The sequence below is a fragment of the Astatotilapia calliptera genome, chromosome 3 (assembly GCF_964374335.1).
Source record: "Astatotilapia calliptera chromosome 3, fAstCal68.1, whole genome shotgun sequence".
Classification (NCBI taxonomy): domain Eukaryota; kingdom Metazoa; phylum Chordata; class Actinopteri; order Cichliformes; family Cichlidae; genus Astatotilapia; species Astatotilapia calliptera.
This window is the reverse complement of record NC_137424.1, coordinates 67,587,206-67,608,806: the sequence shown is the minus strand read 5'-3', so window position 1 is coordinate 67,608,806 and position 21,601 is coordinate 67,587,206. Positions and strand designations below refer to the sequence as shown.

The following is a 21,601-nucleotide window of genomic DNA, read 5'->3' as shown; positions in this document are numbered from 1 at the left end:
TCTGATTTTCAAACGAACCTTCTGAGCCATTTTAACATTAGAGTCTATGGAAGAGTTGGAGGGAGGAGGCTGTGCATTGGTGACATTTACGAAAGAACCATAACACCTAGGACAATAGTAAACACATTGGATGAAAGAGGACAGCGATGGCTACGTTTTGAGGGTAAAATCATACCTGTAGAGCAAACGCTGCGGACACAGCAGCAGTTTTAAAAAAGATTTTAAGATTAATTTTTTTGCTCCTCTCACTCTAGCAGTTGAGCTGTCTCACTCTAGCCCCAACATTCCGTCCCATACACACCCATTATAAACTTTGAAACGGGTGAAAAAACATCATGAAACTTAAACTGGAACTGAAGAAAAAGTATAATAGATATTGAAAAGATAAATACAAGTTGAATAGTTGAATGTCTTGTCTTCGTTTTAAAGTTTGAATGGTGGCTCTATGTGAACGTATGTTGAAGTAGTAAGAGTTTAAAAATGAGTAAGTTGAATGAGAATTTGAAGGGTCTCCCCATTGAAATACATGGGAAATTTTTGTTGAATAAAGTTGAATAAAATTAAAAATATAAATGTTAAAAATGAGAAAAGTAGAAGCACACCATTCCAAAAGAAGAGGAATCTAATGGTGTTTGAATGGTTTTTCTAAGTTGAACGGTTTTGAAGGAGATAGTCGGCGAAAAACGTACGGAATAGAAAATAATAATAAAGATTAGAAGAACAATACTGTGAATGCTTTTCAAGCATTCACACTAATAATAATAATAAAGATTAGAAGAACAATACTGTGAATGCTTTTCAAGCATTCACACTAATAAGAAAGATTTGAAGAACAATACTGTGAATGCTTTTCAAGCATTCACACTAATAATAAAGATTAGAATAACAATACTGTGAATGCTTTTCAAGCATTCACACTAATAATAAAGATTAGAAGAACAATACTGTGAATGCTTTTCAAGCATTCACACTAATAATAATAATAAAAAACAGCTAACGATGCTTTGGCTACAGCCTGACCTAGTGGCAGATGGCTGAAGACACAGTGGGAACAATAATGCATTTGCCATAAGTTTAATTTTTAAAATAGCTTTTATAGCTTCTTTTTTTTTTTTTTACTTTACACATAACCCATCCATAAATCATCTTGACTACATGTTATTTAAATACATTTACAAATATAAGCAAAGCTATTAGACACATAAAAAACTTCCATCAGGTAAAGTGTTGATCCTCCAGGTGAGTGAGTAGAGTTGAGTGTGTGTGTGATCAGAGGTGAAGCTGCTTCCTGCTTGTTGATGTTTGTTTCTAAAGATGTTGTTGATGAGACTTTGTAGAAAGCAGCTGGTCTGAGTGATGTGATCAGAGTGCAGTAGATAATGTCTGACAGCAGTTTGAAGAGGAAATGGATTCTGTTCTGTTCTTCACTCATCACCTACCTGACAGCTGACACCTCACACCTGTTTCTCACCTGCAGGTCAGACAGGAGGAGGCACAGAGGATGGAGGGAAGGAGGGTGGAGGGAAGGAGGGTGGAGTCAGTAGAGGACGTTATGGGCTGATAGCTTCTGGTTTGTTACTTCTCGTGTTCATCTTTTTTTTTGTGATTGCTCCAAAACTCCCAAAGAAGAATTGATCTTCTATCTTCTGAGGCATCTTTGCTGAATAATTGAATAATTCAGTTTAAAATCCATCTTTATCCTGGCTCTTGGTCCATCCCCTCAGCTGACCATCATAATTAAACCGCTGTCAATTAAATAGTAATGAATATTTATTTTGATGTTGAGAGTTAAATTATTATTCCAGATGTTTTGATGTCACATTTAAGATGTTTTGTCATTAAAGTCTTTGGAAACGAAAAAAATTTTTTTTTGCCCAATTTAGCATCTGCATGACATTCTGGCTTAACTGCATTTTAATGTATTTGTCTGCTGACTTGTTCTTTTAAATGTCAGGACAAATTTCTACTCAGATCATCAAATATTCACACAGTACAGGAAGAACTTAACATTTTTCACACTCCTTCTGACCCCTATTGTGTGGATGATTCCCTTTCTGTTACGTCTCCTCCAGCACAGTCTGAGTCACGAAGCGGCTTTTTGCACAGAACGAATCAGAGGTCACAGCTCCAAAAGTCAAATGATATTTTTTAAAATAGTTCATTTTTGTTCCTGAAATTAAGAGCATTTCTTTAACTCATAACTAAAACATAAAGGGTTAAGATAACACAAATTTATCGTGTTACAGGGTTAGTGTTGGTCTCACGTCTCTTAGCCTCAAACCATCCAGACAATTGAGTTACTTTGTATCAAAGCCAATATGATGCTAAATGAAAGAAACATTTGTACCATGTTAGATGAGGGCACTTTGCTTATTTCCTGCAGGAAGTTTCCTCTGTACCCTCTGGTAGTAACTGAAGACCTGACACATGTGAGAGTGACTCATTGTCTGTTAGCTGACAACTAATAGCTGGCAGCTAAAATCAAAAGAAACACTTTAACCCTGAAAAGACTTTCCTTTTTGGCCTAAAAACAAAATGACGTAACAAACAGCCTGTGTGGATAAACCCACACTGAAAGTTTTCACAGACATTTTTTATTATTATCAGTAAAAACTGACTGACGGCCACATGGGCTCAGCAGTACTTCAGACATTCAATTCAACGTTTCAAAGAAGAAAAAGCTCCACGCTGTTATCAGAGAAAGGTGCAAAGACCAGCCTCTGTGATGGTGTGGAGGATTTCCACATATGTGAAGACACCATCAGTTGAGGCTTCCATCGCCCTCGTGAAAAGAATCAGGAAGAATTTCCACTTGTACATTTGTAAAAATGAGTTTCTTCATTTTCAGAAAGATTAAGATGTGAAATTAAAAGGTGAGGGGGTTGCAGGCATCAATTTCTAAATGTGTTTATCAAATAGAAATGAGTTTGTTACTAAAAACACTGAAAATCTTTTCTCTGTTAATTTGCCTGTTAAATTAAAGTTAAAGTGAATGACCACATTTTAGTTTTTATTGCAGTTTTAGAAAGCTTCCCAATGCTTTTGAAAATGGGGTTTGTAAAACATAGAGCATTATTAATATCTACATATATTTCTATCTATTCGTGTTATACAAAAAGGACTTGTATAGAACAGACATACAAACAAAAGGTTCTTGTATGAATGTGTGTGAATGCGGAAGTTTATATAAAACATTTGAAATGCTCAGGTCAATTACAAAAGCAACATATAAGAATCAGTTCATTTACACTGTTCATATCAACATGTAACTTGTTATACTTGAAGGAGACGTCAAAGGCAGGAAGTACCTTGGTTTAGTGACTCTGGATGTTTACAGCTGTACAGAAGTTCAGCACTTTTTTCTAAACACAGTCCAAAGTAAAGCGCACATCAGCAGAGCTACTAATGCTGCTGCTGCTGTCAGGACAATTGTAATAATCTTCCAGTCTCTCTCTTCTTGTGATGTAGCTGCTGTAACAGACAAATAAAATGAGAACCATGTTTGACATGAAGAACACATCATGTTTTTCAGTTGTTAATCACAATCATTGCACATAAAAGTTTAACAGACCAGTAAATATAAAAGTGATTGTTCAGTTTTGACTTGTTAAAACTTACCAGTGACGTTGAGTCTGCAGCTCGCAGAGCTGAGACCATAATCTGTGTTTACTTTACACTTGTATTGACCCGAGTCCTCAGTCCTGAGTTTGCACAGCTGGAGTCTGATTCGTCCTTCTCTGAGGGCGTCTTTGTCACCCTGAACTCGCCCTGAAAACTTTTTATCCTGAGACTCTGAGACTTCAGCACCATTGTGGACATGATACAGGAGTGAAGATTTATCACCAGTTATCAGGTCACAGTAAATTATTAGATATGTGGGGGATCTGCCTGTTTCTACTGTGAACGTCCACTCCAGTGTGATGTTGTGGTTCTCCTCTGCCTGATAGGAGGTCTGAGTCACATTCACTACAAATGATCCTGTTGAGGAGACAAAGACAGAGAGAGAGGAGCAGACACTCTGAGAACTGGAACCAACCTGTTGTTGTGGTTTTAGTTTTAATTTTACTTTAAATTTTATGCAATCCATGAACTTCAAAAACAGAATGTTAGTGTGCTCTCTAAATCTTAATCATGCAGATGTTTTCTGAAGTTTACATGAAGTTTGATGTGAAGTTTTAGATGTGTTGCTTTAGGCTTCTCCACTCTCCTCTAAGTATTGAAATCTAAGTGATTAGTAAAGTATACAGCCTTTGCATGCTGCATTGTTTGTAGCAAGATGACCACAAGGGGCAGTATAGATCGGTGTCCATTATGCTACAAAGCCACTTTAACAGAATCTGAAAAAAGCCGAATTTGTGTGCAAATGTATTTGTCTGCACATAGAACTTACAGTATTGTCTGTATATGTCATCATCCTTCATTTGATCAGTATTAAAGTGACTGAGGTGTTTCACCTTTTTATGAACCTCAAGAGTATGTCAGTTCAAATTAAGCCGATTATCCTAATATACTCCCAGTGTTACAGGCTGCCAGCTGTATGGAAAGGTCATCAGCACATAAATTAAATAAAATTCAAGACAAAATCCCACCCTGTCTGATACCACTGCTAAGACCAAAGGAAGCAGAAATACTGCTTCCTCATTTAACCTGCATCTTGCCATGAGCGTAACAGTAAGAGAGAATCCTCACAGTGTATCCAGGTCACGGTCGGATTTATATTAGACTATTTTCCATAGTTACAGACAGACTTTAACATTATTTATCAACAATTTTGCTACAGAATATTTTCTACAGTTTCCAGATAACATAATTGTAGTTTTGGTCACATTGAGTGAGAACTCATTTCTATCTGTTTAGTACTTTTACAATTATGACTGAAGGGTTTTGTTTTTAAATGAGCTCCTGTGAGTTTCCCTCTGTGGATAAATAAAGTGTTTATCTAAATACCTGCCTGTGTATGTGCAGTATTGTCCTCTTCTCTGTCATCTTCCTCAACTGAATGTATTTACATGGGAATCACATACACAGCTACCATCAGTAACATGTACTGTACTCATTAATATGACACTGCAGTCTTGGCAATAACACAGAAAACAGCTACATTGGCATGAACGTCTTACATCTTAATTCTGCTGCGAAGACAAAAGATTATTCTGATTCATCATCTCCAAATTCCAGATCAATAATCACTGGCATGAATTTAGAGTCATTTCTACAAAGAATAAGGAACCTTTGCTTTCGGTGGTTCACCCAGGTTCCTGCTTTTTTGGGAAAAGGGGATCCAGCTACTACACAGAGGGTTACCAGTGATTCATGTTAATCGTACAGAGCTGAGGGGATTTAAGGAGTGATGGTTGAAGTAAATGTAGATTTTCTATTATCAGAAGTGTCTGAAGGATAAATCAATAATAATAAACCTTTACAGCAGTTTGTCCATGTTTATCTGACACCGCTTTAAAGTCTTTTACAGCAGACTCTTCTCTTCACAGCTTCATTATACAAACTGTTATGTAAACGTGTGTGAGTACATTTAAAAACTAACATCCACTTTCTCACATGACAGAAGAGTTTTGTTGACAGGAGACCTGCGTCCTCTCTGTGAGTGGCCCAACCTAAAGCAGCTCTAACATCTAACAGCGTGTAAGAAATAAATCGATAGGATTTTAAAATCAAACTCACCTGCACAGGCAAAGCCCACGAGGGAGACAGACAGTAAAGTCCAGCAGAGCCACGGAGATGTTACAGCAAACATGTTTCATGAAGCACAGTCAAAGTGCACGATTCCCATTATGTGGATTGTTAGGGAGGTTACTAACCTCAGGTTAGTCTATCTTCTAAAACCTTTACCACGCCCATTCTTGTTTTTGGATAAAGATGCTGTCAATCATTTGTGCCGCTGACACTGGTTGTGCCAACCGGGGGGAGGAGTTCTGTTGCTTCACCCTCAGTACCTCGCTTGTAATTGGAGAAGGGAACTTTTGCTTTGTTGGCACAGACAGTGTCAATGCTTGGCAGCAGGGGCGGATAAAAGTAATTAATGCACAAGCATAAATAATAGCGATGACTTCATAAAGTAGGTCCACAGCAGGAGGATAGTGATCCAGGGAGCCACTGGTGTTTAGATATTTGTGTCAGGAAATCAAAGGAGTTTCTTAAAATGTGTGCACAGTTCTTTGTAATTTGATGCAGACCTATCAATAATCATATTGGTTGACTTTGCTGTTAAATGTCTCCATAGATTTCTCCTCACAGATTGATAGTAATCGATCTCCATATTCACATAGAGGAGCTTTGATAAATGCAGAATCACAAAAATAAATAAATATAAGGGAAATTAGAGACAAGGAGAGCAGAGATCTCATTTCCTTCTCTGCCTTTGACCACAGGATTCATTCTTCCCCGTCCCTCCTCATGAAAGAGACGGTGCTCACTGACAATGTTTTTCTTCCTACTTTCTCTCCAGGTCAGCTGAACTGTCTCAGCAGATGGCAGCACAGGCCATGATTGAACCTGCTGTCAGATTAACCTGGTGCAACACTCACTTTTCCTAAATCAGCTAAACTAACTTCTGCTTTCAGGTTACATCACACCTGTCACCGTCATCATACTATTATATTATCGGTAGCATTGTTCACTTTTGGTATTTCAACAAAAACAAACAAAAAATTTCCTTCATAGATTTATAGACTGTTAAAGAAAACCTCCTGATATAAACATGAGACTTTGAATGATGTGTTTTGAATTCTTGGATGATTTTCATTTGTAAAACTTTCCCAGAGCTCCAGAAACTGATTAATATATGAGGGACTTCCTGGTTTAAAGACTCTAGGTCAGGGAGAGGAGTTCCACCAGAGGGCGCTTTGATGCAAACAGTCTGAAACGTTTGAATTCAGGTTTCTTGGGAAATAGTTTATACATATACACCGATTAGTTATAAGATTACAGTCAAATGACTAATATTGTGTTTTTTTTCTTTTCTGCTCAATTTATTTAGAAGCTGCTTTTCTGTTTTCTCAGGTGTCCTGCTGGATCAGTGCCAAACAGCAAACATCCCTCCTGTTCATGAAACACAGTGAAAGACCAGATTATTATCTGCACAATCATTTAAAGCGCTTGTAGAAAATGTCTGACAGACCAGAACTAATGATCAGTTCAGATAGGCCGTTTTCTTCAGCTTAGTGCGGTACTGTGGTGAAGTTTACAGTGATGCATTATCAGTTAAGAAAAAGTGTAGCAGCTGTAAATTTATATTAACCGTGTGGTGAAGTTTAGCTTCACTATCAGAGGCTAATTTAAACCTGACTATGGTGGAAAATCAGTGATTACAGCACCTATAAACATCTGTTTATATCATGTTGAATTCAGTCGTGTGTGTCGCACAGTGTTTCATACATCTTGTGACAAACAGTGTCACTAAATCACCCGTGGTCTGTGCGGATCAATCCCCGTCAGACAGCAGAGGAAACAAAATCAGCCTGAATCAAGAAGCTGCTTTCAGCACAGAACAAAGATGAGGTCACACGGCTCCAAAAAGTCAAATTATAGCTTTAAAATAGCCAATTTTTCCTGAATTAACAGAGTTTCTTAAACTCATAGCACAGGTAACGGGTTAAAAAAAATTCAAGGTTTCATTTGTTGCGATCGTAGTGCTGATGTACTGATATCTGACAGCGACGGGCCAGTGGCGCAATGGATAACGCGTCTGACTACGGATCAGAAGATTCTAGGTTCGACTCCTGGCTGGCTCGAAAACATTTTAGGGCACGGAGTGGTAGAGTGGTCAGCCCGTGATCGAAGGTCGGGGGTCTGAATTCAATGAACTGCTACCCTGAGGTACCCCAGAGCACGGTACCATCTCTACACACTGCTCCCTGGTGCTCCTGCTTAGTGGCTGCCCACTGAGTGAATGGCACAATGGTAGAGAGTAATTTCCCCACCGGAACTGATAAAGTATACATTACTATAATTAATAAAGGCTTGTGTGCTCACACCCACACTGCAAGTATTTGCTGTCTTTCGCTTTTTATTTATTTTTATTTTTTTAAAGAAAATCTTTAACTTACATCAAAAGTCCTGCAGTAACATATCAACTGTGTGTCACGGGAGGTTGCTAAAGCTCCACATTTGATTTGGCAGTTTTAAACTAAATACCCATCCTGACACAATCCCAGAGAGGTTAGTGTCTATAGCTGGAATCAAACCAGCAACCTTTCATTTGCCAAGCATGAAGCCACATTTATATTAAGTTATTATAAGCAAAACAAAATAATTATATGAAATGCCATTTAATTATTTTGCAAACAGCATCTGTCTACAAAGAACGGTGCTCTGATGCTTCCTGTCAGCAGAATGGACCAATCAAGTTTCTGAAACCAACCAGAGGAAATCTGCTGCTGGTGCTGAATAAAGTTCCTCATATGTTACTGTTACTACAGCTACACCAAAACAACAAGCTGAGAGCAGAGGGTGGAGAAGTAGACAGTTAAAAGTGACACAGACGTCTGAATAAAAGAGGCTCCGTACCTCTGACCGACTGGAATCGTGACAAATGTTTGTGTGGGTGTGTGCAGTCTATGCTGTGCGTTTACTCTGTTGTATTTCATCATTGCTTCAGCTCATCATCATCACCACACAGTCATTGTGAGTCTCCTTCATGGTGAAGAGGATTCTCATGGGCCTGTTGTGGATGTTTGCTTCTTGGTGTGATCAGCCATCGCTAGAGATCAACAAACATCAACATCATCCTGCACTAACAGTAGTAAAGGCTGCAGCCACTGAACTGGTGGACAGTTCTAAGTATTTGGTGGTTGTTTTTGACAAAGCTCTGTCCTTTGAGTCACACTTTGATGCTACAGTGAAAAAGGTCTAACAGTGACTGTACTTTTTAAAAGAGTTTTTAATGTTTCATGTGAAATTTCTATTGAATCTGTTTTAATGTTTTGCATCATTGCTTTGTACACTAATTTGTCTTTGACCAATAAGACCAGACTTAGTAAACTGGTTAAAGTGGCTGATCAGATTTCAGGGAGGACTCAGGTTCAGTTTGTGGACTTTTATAACAGGCAGGTGCTGAGGAAGGCAACCTGTGTGATTATATGTTCAGACCATCCTCTCTTTAATGATTTTCAGCTGCTTCCCTCAGGTCGTCGATATAAAGCGTCCGCAGTGAAGACCAAGAGACATCAGGTGTCTTTTATAGCTGCTGCTGTTTCCATGATCAATAACTCTGAACTGTAAGTGTTGTTGCCATCTGCAAGACTTTGTTGATGCTACTGGTGAGATTTGGACTGTTCTCTTTTGTTTCTTCGTTTTCTTGTGTTGTATGATGTGTGGACACTGCAAACCAGTTTCCCATCGGGGACAATAAATATTTCTTTGACCATCAGGCTGTTTAGGATTAAGATGATTCTTTCACATTTCACTGGTTATTTTAAGGGATCAGTTCATCAGTAACCTGTCACTTGTGAGGCAAATGTATTAATCACTACACAGCTGTTTTAGATATGAATGTGAAAAAAAGATCATTTAAAACCTCATTGTGCATGACCCAGAAAGATTATCAGAAGCTTTACTGCAGTGAGTTAGTAGCTATAAATGAACTCAATACACGTGAAACAGCTGGACCTTTAGGCCTTCTGGAGGTCAGAGGTCAGATTCAAAGACTGTGAGGCTTTTTCTTTTACAGTGTAAAACCACAGCATAACAGCTCAGAGTAATCAGAGGATCACACAGTCTAAAAGATGCAAAATTGTGAATTCACCGTCAAGATTAAAACCTTCTGTGTTTGTTTGAAGTCACGACCCTTTCAGCTTGTTCGTGGCCAAACATTTCCACGAACAGATTAGGTCTGTTTGTATTATTTACTTTTACTTTTTTTTGCAAATGTTTCTGCATAAAGTTTTTAACTAACATCAGTTCTTTTCATAAATACAAAATAGTCATAACTTTTTACATTTTTAAACCTTTAAACACCAGTTTGTTTGTACAATGCAGTTGTTCGAAAACAACCTCAAAAGTCACATTTTGATATATTTGCAGTGCTACTGGAATTTCTTGTATTAATAATAGTAGAGTCTGGTACATGTAATTGATTCACATCAACATTGATTATTATGCAAAGTTATTTTGGTGCAGGGAGAGAAAAAACATAAAAAACTTCCTCTCAGCTTGTTCGCCACCACACATTTATGTTTGCAAAATGCTATGAAATGTATATATATTAAAACTAAATTCCACTTTCATTGACTTGATTGTTTAAATTAGCATCAGTGCTGGTCATGAAAATCAAAATTTCATTCAAATTCGGAATTTTAACCCTTTCAATAGCAGTTAGATCACATAATTGTTATAATTTACAAAGAGATAAAATCCTTATTTTTCCCCAAAATAATACATGCAATCTGATTTATTTTCTTGCAATCATTGCTGTTAAACGTATAGCAATAATTAACAGTATCAATGATTTTTCCCTCTAACTAACTACCTCACACCGCCGTGTCTGGGGCCCGAAAAGGTTAAAACGAGATACCCTGCGGCCTTCTGCTTTGCAACACCCCCCGCATCCCCAGCGGATGAAGCCTTCGGTTGAAACAATCGCTGATTTCTAAATGGGCAGAACAATTAAGGTTTTTTTTAGAAGTGTCGCAACATTTCTAAACGCTGAATGTTATTTGCGGTACTCTGTTTAAAAACTGACGTGCTCTGTCTATTGATCACGATTCCGAAATTTAAACTCTCATGAGAAGTCGTGAAACACGAGTTTTCCCATGCTGGAGAAAGTCCTATTAGAACCGTTTATTTATCTATTTAAAAAAAATAAAATAAAATGAACGCATCACCTAAAGATAGGAAACCCACATAGATCCGTAGAATGAGGCGTGGTTAAATTCGCGGATGCTGTGATCGTGAGGGTAGTTGTGAAGTGCTGAGGAAAACGCCGTGTGTCTGATGAGGTGTTTTATATGTAGGTGGACTTGGTTTCAGTTGGTCTCTGACATGCAGAGATAAAGAGCAGGCTGTAAAGAAAAAAAAGGTGGAAACTATGGAGGTGCAGTTGGGGAGTGCACCTTTCTATGTGAACATTGTGTTTTGGGATGCTCGTGATAAGGAAACAGCATGTATTGTTTTTGATGACTGTTCCGGCCCCACCTGTAACCCCGCGTCTAATCATTGACTCTTACTGTTGCAGGATGTTTGTGTGAGTAGATAATTAAGATTAAGATAACATTTATTAGTCCCACGGATGGGAAATTTGTTAGCTTATAGAAATTATAGGATTAGTTGCATTAAAGGAACATTGACTAGGTGTGAATATGTGTTTTTTAGAAGTATCACAAGAAAAGTTTATTTCTAAAGGGATAAATGTTATTCTGTTTAAAAACTACTAGGCTCTGTCTCTTTCGGAGCGCAAAAGAAAGTGAAATGCTCCTAAACTAGTTACACTAAATAATCTATGTCTAAATAATAGAACGCTGAGACATATGCGATCCTTAAAAACAGTTTAATTAAAACACACAATGGTTTCATTAAATTAAAAGCAAATTAAACACTTATGAACAAGGGGGTGATGCGATCATTTTATTTAAAAATCGGGATTTCGGAATGTTGATCCAATAGGGAGACAGAGCCTGCAAGTTTTTTTTAACGTAATAGGTGATCATAACATTCAGCCCTTTAGAAAATAATGCTCCAGCCAGTATCGCTCTTTCAAACCAATTATGTTTTAATCACACTAATTTTGTGATGTCTCAGCATGATGGACATATTTTTATTTATTTAAAAAGCGGCTCAAACTGGAATTCTTCTGTACGGTTTCCGAGGCTGCTAGTTTTTAACACAATGGGTGATCACAAATACCATTCATCCCATTAGAAATAAATGCTGCAGTGATACTTCTAAAACCAGTCGCACAAGACCCATCCATCTCTCAACAGCTGGCTGATTGTTTGAATTTGTTCAGGAACGCAAAAGCCCACCGCGGGTATCATTTAATTGTTGGGATTTCTTAGGAAAAGGTAAGAGCCGACAGGTATAGCTATCAGTCCAACGGGGACCCCGCCTATTGTCTGAAGTGGCCTGTATCAGCTCTTTTGTAATTCCTCCAGAAGGCAAAAGCTGCACAGATGCAGACGCGGGGGTTGCTGCTATTGTCTGTAGCCAGTATCAATGGCCCCTTATCTTGGCAAGTTGCGAGCCCCACCCTTATTGTTTTAAACTTGCATAACAAGCTGATGCTTGTAGGTGTATCGATCCCAGACTGATCGACACCATCTATTGTGTTTGGAAACACTCATCCTATATAAAGCTGCCTCAGAGCCCGAAACTCTGACATTTTCGCGTCAGGATCCTGCAGCGGAGCAGACCGTTTTCTTTACGATCAACACGGACATCGTAAACGGTAAGTACAACAAACCTATTATTGTATTTTTAAAGGTTTTATATTAACATATTATTTATTTACTATTTATTACTTTTTTCTAAAACAAAAGCATCATTTTTCGGAGTTCGGGAAAACGGCGAAAACGGCTTTACAGCTGGATCGAGTTCTCTAACAGGTACTAGGTGTGCGCAGAATTACAGGATTTTTAAACGCTTGTATGTTTTAAATTATGTAATAACAACGTTTGTTCTCTGATTTGTTCCAGGATTAACAAATTGAGCAGAAAAACATTCAGACACCGTGACCACAGAGTCAAACCTTACAACAGGTGTTTATACAACTGTCTGTATAGATGTGTATTTTAAAAAGGGGGGTGAAATAATTACAAATGTTCTAAGACTGACCGTTTTACACCTGCAGAGCTACGCCAGAGCACCGTGTGTGTGCAGAAGCAGGGCCGTTCGGAATAACGCACACTAGGTAAGCATGGGCATATATAAATAAAATAAATTTTAAAAAAGAGACACGTTTATTCTGTTTGAAACGGCTACAGGCGTACATAAAATGTTTTAATACATGTCTATCTTCACAGACTGCAGTTCTTCCTGTGTTGGCTGCCTCGTGATTTCAGTCATGTCTATGAGTGCATCAGATTTCGATCTAGGTCACATACCCACCACACCAGAATGTATCCGAAGTAGTGACGATTCACACATAGATTTTGAAGAAGGTGGCAGAACGCACTCTCAAGTACCAGCGGCGTGTGGCGCTTACATGAACGTTGCAGACACGCAGCCTGCTGAACAGAGTCATACAGATCAAATACTTGATACATTACGTTCGATTGAAGCTAAACTCGACCAACACCACCAGGCCGTACAGGCACACATGCAAGAAATAATCGATGTTCTAACTGGGATTACCGAAGAAATAAACAAAACGTGTACTGTATTAGACATGTTCACCAGAAGTCTAATGCATGATCCGACTTTTAAAACCCAGACCATGGACCCTCCTAACAAATTATTTAAACGTAATAACGGTACCTCCACTCCTGCTAGGCGGGTTGACTTTGGGGCTTTTAAACGGTGGTCTGAAGAAACAAACAAAAATTTTGACATTATGTTTGCAAGACTTAATAGTGTGCCTGCATCAACATCTGCAACATCTGCAAAACCCTGTCCAACTCATTCTGAGCCTGTTGTTACTGATGCTAACTGTACAGACGCTGCTGCTGGGGCTGTTGTTGTTACTGATGCTAACTGTATTGCTGCTGATTTCTGATGCACAAGGGTTACCTCTGCTGCTGCTGTTGCTATTGAGACTGTTACTGCTTCTACTAATGCTTTTGCCTCACCAGCTTGCAGCCGTGCACCCGTCACACTTAGAAGTCAAAGTACAAATTAACCATACTTAGAAAAAACATTTTTTATTTCATTTAGAAGTGAGATTCTAAGTTGTAAGAAGAAATCTTATGCTCAGCCAGGAGTATGTTTCCTCCCTTTCACAATGCTGAGGTTTCAAAACCATGATCCAACAGATGGTTTGTCACACGAGGGCGAGAAGGGCAAGCCACCCCTTACACAACCTCACACACTATAGATTTAGAAAATCACTTTTAAAGTAATGTAGAACATGATCTCTCTCAGCGTCTGTAAAAATCCAGCAAACTGACAATCACCTCTAAACAAGGGGGGTTAGTTTTTTAGGGGTTTTGTTGTTGTTGTTGTTGTTGTTGTTGTTGTTGTTGTTTTGACACACTGTAAGTAAGTTCAATATAAGACAATGTGGCTAACAGCCTTGGAAATGCTTTACATGAAATAAAACTTTTTAGAAAACAAGAACAAATGTAACGATCTGTTTTACCTGAATCAAATGTATTAGTTTACTTGAAATAAAACTTATTTTGGAAACCCTGTACATGAAGCAAAAAGTATTGTGTTGTAATACATTTTTTCTCATGTAATACATGAGAAAATAAATCCCTGTGTAGTTTAAAAAAACGTTAATTTAATCAAACTGAAATGTTGCTGAACTCTGATGGACGCGTCTTTTACTTTGTCTCGTGAGTATTTATTTTTCAAAGGAGATCTTCAGCAAGTTGATTTTGTTACCACAGTCTTGTTGACAAAGTAAAAAACACGTCCATCAGAGTTCAGCAACATTTCAGTCAAAATTTCATTCAAATTCAGAATTTTAAATCTTTAAATACCAGTTAGATCACATAATTATAATGATTTACAAAGATATAAAATCCTCTATTTTTTCCCAAAATAATACATGCCATCTGATTTATTTTCTTACCATCTTGCTGCTAAATGTATAGCAATAATTAACAGTATCAATGATTTTTATGCATTATTATTGTTTTCTGCAGTGACGGAAAAACAGTAAAACTCCGTCTCAGCTTGTTTTTGGGGGGAAAAAGCATGTTTATGCTCACAAAATGCTATAAAATTAATACATATTCAAATATTTTTCTACTTGGAACAACTTGATTTTTTAAATTAGCACCGGCCCTGCGTCTGTTCCCGCTGAGGACTCTGCAGTGCCATACCAGCACTTCTTTGTCTTCGCTGGTGGCTCCGAGTGGGCCGTCCAGTCGTCTGTCTCCACTGGAGTTTCCAGGAGTCATTCCAGCCACTTTTTCCTGCTGTTCATATGATTCAGTGTATTAAACTCTGGTCCGAGAATTCCACTCTTTTCCAGAGGATCCTTTTGAATGCATTGATTTTAATTGGATTGAAAAAAGTTGGATCTCCACATCGTTGGTGGGAAAACTCGTTCAGCACAATTACAAATGAAGAAAAACGATCAAGTATAGAGTAAACATATTTTAATGTGTACATTGCTAAAGCTTTCATTCAAAATCTGATAAAACATTCAACACTTCTCCTTCACTTTTTTATTCTATAAACTACCCGTTTATAGAATAAAATGAAATTTCACAAACAAATTTTTTGTAGAAATTCTGAAGATTACAAAAGCATCCATCCATGATTTTATACAAGAAGTCATTTTAGGGTCAATGATGTATGAATCAGTCAGCTCGAGTTACAGGATACCTTCAGATACTTACAAAACACTTCATCTCATTACAAAACATAAGCATCGCTTAATTAACCTTTTCTTTTACAGTGTAAAAACCACAGCATGGGTCAGATCAGGGCACTTCAGAGTAAAGTACAGTACAAAGTAAAGTAAGACTAAATACTTGAAAAGTATTTTTGAAAAGTACAGAAGAGAAAAAAAATGTGTTTTTCTGAGTAAATAAATACTATACCAATATAAATAATTACATTTATACATTATATATAACAAGCAAAGTTTTATTTTGTCAAAGTGTCAGATTTGACTTTTTTCAAGACTGAAACAGGAAACTGATTTTGATTTTTTCTGCCTCGTCACCTAAAAACAAAACAGATGACAAAGCTCTGAGTTTAGCATCAAAATTCAAAGTCACATGACTGAAGCTGATATCATGTATGAGAGCCACTTCAGTAGTAACAATAAAGTATTATTATTATTATTATTATTATTATTATTATTATTATTATTATTATTATTATTATTATTATTATTATTATTATAAGTACAAGTCTATAAGTACAAGTCTTTACCCTGCCCAGTGTCACCTCTAAGATAGAAACTCTCATAGATCAGTTCGAAAAAGCTTAAACATTCCAGAGAGGCTGCTTTTCAGCTGGAGGTTGATTGTGACTCCTGATTGTGCTTCTTATGTCTTCTGCAGATCAAAAAAGCCAGCAGGGACAATAAAAAAATTAGACCAGCTAAGAGTCCATGACGCCTTCTAATGACTCCTCCTCTCTGACCTGCAGGTGAGAAACAGGTGTGAGGTGTCAGCTGTCAGGTAGGTGATGAGTGAAGAACAGAACAGAATCCATTTCCTCTTCAAACTGCTGTCAGACATTATCTACTGCACTCTGATCACATCACTCAGACCAGCTGCTTTCTACAAAGTCTCATCAACAACATCTTTAGAAACAAACATCAACAACCAGGAAGCAGCTTCACCTCTGATCACACACACACTCAGCTCTACTCACTCACCTGGAGGATCAACATGAAGGTGGATGATGCTGATGGGTTTCCATGAGCGTATTTCTCTCATGAGGACACCACACTCGTATGTTCCAGTGTCATTAATCGTCACATTCTTCAGAATCAAAGACACGTCTCCATCCTTCATCTGTCTGTCCTGCAGATCCACCCGGTTCTTAAAAGATGGATGCTGGTTGTCTGGAACAAACAGATCATCCCGGTACAGAAGAACATATTCTGGTTCCAGGTCAGCTCTGCTCCACTTCACAACTATGATGTTGTTGTTTGGAGCTCGACATGTCAGAGTGACTTTCTGTCCAGACTCAGCTGTAATGATTTTCTTGTCTGAAATAGGAAATAACACAGAGCAGAGAGGTTACAAAGGACAAAGTATAACTGTTCACTTTTACTCAACTCTACTCACTCACCTGGAGGATCAACAACTCTCAGGGAGATGATGCTGATGGGGTCAGTCTTCAGATGAGCTCCCTTCCTGCAGTTCGCTCCTCTCGTGAAGATGCGACACTCATATGTTCCATTATCATCAATCGTCACATTCTCCAGAATCAAAGACACGTCTCCATCCTTCATCTGTCTGTCCTGCAGATCCACCCGGTTCTTAAAAGATGGATGCTGGTGATCTGGAACAAAGTGACCGTCCCGGTACAAAATGACATATTCTGACTCCAGGTCAGCTCTGCTCCACTCTACAACTATGATGTTGTTGTTGTTTGGAGCTCGACATGTCAGAGTGACGTCCTGTCCAGCTGTGGTGTTTATCCCTGAAAGAGAGGAAACAATATGGATCATGGAGAGGTCAAAGATCCTAAGTGCAATTGTTTATTTGGAGTGGTTCTTATATAGTGCTTTTCTACTCTTCTGTGCAGCACTGATCATCATGATGAGCTAAAAACAGAGACCACTGATTTCTGATCAACCAGAGGAAGAACAGCACACACTGGATGCAGAAATGAATCAATAAATCTCTGGTGTTTGTTATCATAGACAGTTACGGCTCACGGGACAGGTTTAAGGCCTGGATTGTCCTTACATCTTTTATTTACAGGTTTATTTCTCAATAACATTCAGATCCATCTTTCATGGGAAAAATCCATCAACACTAGAACTGCCAGCAGAGGTCAAGTAGACCACACGATACAACAGCACAGTCATGGCAAATAAGTCATTTCTTAAAGAAATGAATTTTCATCTATTTTTTCTTATTTTAAGTAATATTTTATTTATTTCATCTATTTTTATTTGGGTAGTTATTACAGACATGACCAGGGGATAGGAAAAGGAGAAAGAAATAAAGAAAGGGAAGGGGAGAAAAACTGATTAATAATTAGCTGCAAAAATAATTAATATTAACAAAGTAGATAGCAAATAACAACAGCTAACACATCTAAAAGTAAAAAAAATGAAAATATTTCTGGATAAAGTGAAGGATTAATGGCACCAAAATGAAGACTATAAAAACAGAGTGTTCACTGTGAAACAAACAGCTTTATAGTTAAAGTCACATCTGCCTCTGATCACCAAGCCTGCATCCTCACATTCAGTCCAAGAAAAATCACCAATCCATGCAAATGTCATCTGCAGACAACACTGCTGTCACTGATTTAAAATAAATACACTATAAACACATGTATGTGTTTCTGTGACATCATAAACAGACTCTTTGTCTGTGATGCCGTGGATCAGCTCAGCACACACACTCCTTCATCCACACACATGTTCAGTCTGTTTTACATGGAACTGAATTAACACACTGTTTAAACTGGTGATCATCTGACACAAGCAGGTGTTTGTTCAATAAAATACATTGTTTTGTATGAAGCAAATAAATGTGGGTCTGTTTTATCAGGTCAGACAAAACTATGGTTAAGCTCACCTGTATTATAACAGTAACACCTGCTTACCTTCAGAGGCAGAACCTAGAAAAAAGAGACACATCAGAGTCCAGAGGAGTGCATGATGGAGCAGGTCCAGCCTGGCCATGATCTCTCTGCACTAACAGGCTCAACAAAACCTAAAATCTCAGTCGGAGACACCTGAGGCCACGATGAGTGATGACTGATGACTGAGCTCTAAACTTTCTCCTTTTTAAACTTCTATTGTGTCCTTTAATTAGCACCGCCCCCAGCAACGCCTATAGGCGCTCCTGAGGTTTCCCCGACAGGTTTGCCCTGCTTCATGAGCACGCACTGGGCTTTCCAAATTACGGACAAACAGTACCCCTTATTTTTCAGTTTTAGTTCACAAACCCTTCTTATAATGACTTATTACTCAAGAAATTGTTGAGGTTTTAGCTCTTTATACAGTAAAGTTGCAGAAGGATACAAATTATTATCAGGCCAAATGTCCTCAGTTTGTTGAAATAATTTGTGCGGTAACACGTGAGAATAAGCACAATTAACAGTATTCTGTGTATTCCAAATATTACAGAGAACTTTAATCTCTGAATCTGACTTTGTGGTGTTTTTACTAAAGATATATAAAGGAAGCACTGACGCTGCTGGGAGCTGTAACACCGCCGGAGAAACTCCAGCAGTTTCAGTAATGACTGGGTGTTTTCTGAGTACGAGACAAGTTTAGGGGCAGTTTGTCACATAGTGTCGGTACGTTACATAATGGGGTGAGAAGGTGTTGCAACATGAGGGCAGAGGTTGAACAGCTTTCTGTCTGAAGGTTTGGCGGAAATAATACACTGTATCACAGAGCAGGGCAAAGAAAACGATAAAGAACCTCCAGAAGTATAAAAATACAGGTTAATATCAATCTCTTATTGAAATAAACACAAGTCCAATTCAGTGAAGAAGTTTCCATTTTATGTGCCAAAAGCAGAATATTATCATGTTTTATAAAAGCAAAGATGATATTTTTGTAGTCCATGTTGACCACCTTTAGTTTCAAGCACAATAAACCCACATCAACTGTTTGAACTAATAAAAATATATATTAAAAAAAACCTGTTTGAATGAGCACTGCGGTACCATGAAAACATGTAGACTGCAGAACGTTATTATTAAGCAGCTCCAGCAGCACAGATGATTCAGTCCTCTAAAGGTCCCAGACGGATGCTGTGTTTATAGTCTGCAGGAGCGTTGCAGGCTCTCATGTACACATCCACATTTAATTTAAAATCTGTCTCTTGGCCTTCTGTGACACAAATGTTGTGGTTTTGAAGTAGATTTAGGAGAACATACTCAATTTATCCAGTTTTTATTTTAACAAACATCAAGAAAACGTCCCTATAAGCATTTAATCCAACAACCTAATATCTCTGTGTGCATCTGTGTCTTTGTGTGTCTGTGCTCACACACACATGGGTTAGTCTGTGTGTGTTTCTGTGTGGGACACTCGTTCAGTGGTGAATGTAACATTTCTGTCGTTTGACGTTTGGAGCATCATCTCCCGGCATAGAGCCCTCTCCAACCACACACTCACTATTGCTTACCCACACACATCTGTCGGGACAGACTTGTCTCAGATATTCAGAGAGCCTTTTGTTTAGACTGACTGTCACATTTCTTCCTTCAGACACACTCTGAGTCAAATCCTGCCCTCAGGTCTGTGTGGTCATAGCTCATATTAAAGAGTTTTTATATACGGTTATGGAAAAGTATTTAGGTTTGTTCAGAGTCACAGGGCGGGGTTTGATTGGCTGATTGGATGATCACTGAAGGAGGCCTAGGAAATTATCTGACCAGACTGATGAAAACAGAAATGAGTTTTAAAGCGTGGGAAGGCAGAAGCGATGTAAACAATAGACTAGAAGCCCTGTGGCCCAGACATGAATGCAGCCCTGCCTTATGAACCTTTCGAACGTTCATGACTCACTAAAGTTTCCTTTGGGAGCAGAAATGTAACTAATATCAAACTAACTGAAAAATCTCCACCCAGTAGACAGAGCTGCTGTATGAACAGCTCACAGTAGCTAGGTAAGGTAAGTTACTATGGTAACACATGACAGCAGTGATAATCTGAGCAGGAAGATTTATTGGCATTAAATGAAAATAAGATCAGCTTTATGTTCATGAACAATACAAATTTTCTTCTACACGACCTGCTTGCAGGTTGTTTCTTTTTATTGTGAAACAGTGTTTAGTGTCGGGGAGGTGTGAACATTTTCCCTCCTCGGTGTGAGAGTCACATATTTGTCTGTAATTAAGTTCTGCTAATGACATTCCTTCACAACGGTTATCTGAATCATCTCCACGCTTTGACAGAAGAATTTGCACAACTATTTTTCCCCCATTCATTCAGTTATTTAGCAAACGTGTGTATAAGGTGTCACCTGTTCAGCACTGGCTGCTGTTCTTTCAGTTTACTGTGCAAACAACTGTCAACAGCTGCTCCACAGAGACTCACCGTCAGACCAAACAATCAGCATGACTGATATCATGTAAATAACTGCTGTGTGTTTGTCTTATAGTAGAACATGTTCACTGATATATTTTAAACTTTTAACATCTAACAGATGAACTCTGAACATTACTCTGCTTTATTTAAATCTGCTTCTCATGAGCTCGTATTCTCAGTGAAGCACTTTGTGATGTCTTTAGAAAGGATTAATGGGTTTATATGATGATGGAAGTGGAGAGAGCAGAGAACAGGATCAAGAATTTGCTCCTGTTTTTAAAAGAATTTAAATCATACAAACACCACATCTACAACTGCTCAGAGACTAAAAACTGAGAGACCTGTGTGGAGAATAATTTTGTCAAAGTTTACAGATAAAGAGTGAAAGCTGAATTAAATTTAACAGGTTAAAGAAGTGTCATTTTCACACTGCAGAGTTTAGTGTGGGGAAAATGTCCCTTGTCCAAAATAAATATCATCCGAACAGAAAGACGCACTTTCCTATATTACATGGACCACATGGACCACTACTTATGTTGCCTATTTATAGTTCAGCCTTTAAAGTGCTTTCTTACAATGGCTTTATTCACACATTTCATGTTGTTGAACATCTGGAAAAACAAACTGAGTTATAATCTTTATGTGTCATTACAGCAGCTTTCTACAGTTTAGTGCAGAGCTGTGGTGAAGTTCCCAGTGATGAATAACTTTAGGTTAAAATTATTTTTTTGGCTTCTTATGTGAGACATAAAGGTTTGAAACCACTGTGTTCTATTCAAATGTAGCTGCTGTCCA

At 38.1% G+C, this 21,601-nt stretch overlaps 2 protein-coding genes, 1 long non-coding RNA gene and 1 other non-coding gene across 5 annotated transcripts; 2 read left to right on the top strand and 2 right to left on the bottom strand.

Annotated features, from left to right (window-relative positions):
• Positions 1-2,589: 2,589 nt before the first annotated feature.
• LOC113017273 (uncharacterized) lies at positions 2,590-5,828 on the bottom strand. Of its 2 annotated transcripts, none has more exons than XM_026160447.2 (3): positions 5,680-5,827; positions 3,619-3,978; positions 2,590-3,471 (listed from the first exon to the last, which is right to left on the bottom strand). In XM_026160447.2, the coding sequence occupies exons 1-3, from the start codon at positions 5,750-5,752 to the stop codon at positions 3,350-3,352; spliced, it is 555 nt and encodes a 184-aa protein (XP_026016232.2). In that variant the 5' UTR covers positions 5,753-5,827; the 3' UTR covers positions 2,590-3,349. The 2 variants fall into 2 exon arrangements, with proteins under 2 accessions (XP_026016232.2, XP_080155767.1); XM_080299641.1 differs by having other exon boundaries at positions 2,596-3,468; positions 5,680-5,828.
• A 1,847-nt stretch (positions 5,829-7,675) lies between these two features.
• trnar-acg (transfer RNA arginine (anticodon ACG)) lies at positions 7,676-7,748 on the top strand. The gene has a single exon. It is a non-coding gene; the product is annotated as a tRNA-Arg (tRNA).
• A 4,466-nt stretch (positions 7,749-12,214) lies between these two features.
• On the top strand, positions 12,215-14,299 carry LOC145426105 (uncharacterized). Its single transcript, XR_013906864.1, has 5 exons — positions 12,215-12,397; positions 12,489-12,554; positions 12,645-12,707; positions 12,800-12,859; positions 12,972-14,299. It is a non-coding gene; the product is annotated as an uncharacterized LOC145426105 (long non-coding RNA).
• A 917-nt stretch (positions 14,300-15,216) lies between these two features.
• LOC145425661 (coxsackievirus and adenovirus receptor homolog) lies at positions 15,217-18,515 on the bottom strand. The gene is made up of 4 exons (XM_080298896.1): positions 18,364-18,515; positions 16,870-17,223; positions 16,451-16,786; positions 15,217-16,212 (listed from the first exon to the last, which is right to left on the bottom strand). Exons 1-4 carry the CDS (start codon positions 18,440-18,442, stop codon positions 16,079-16,081), a joined length of 903 nt encoding a protein of 300 aa, XP_080155022.1. The 5' UTR covers positions 18,443-18,515; the 3' UTR covers positions 15,217-16,078.
• Between the last annotated feature and the right edge of the window lie 3,086 nt (positions 18,516-21,601).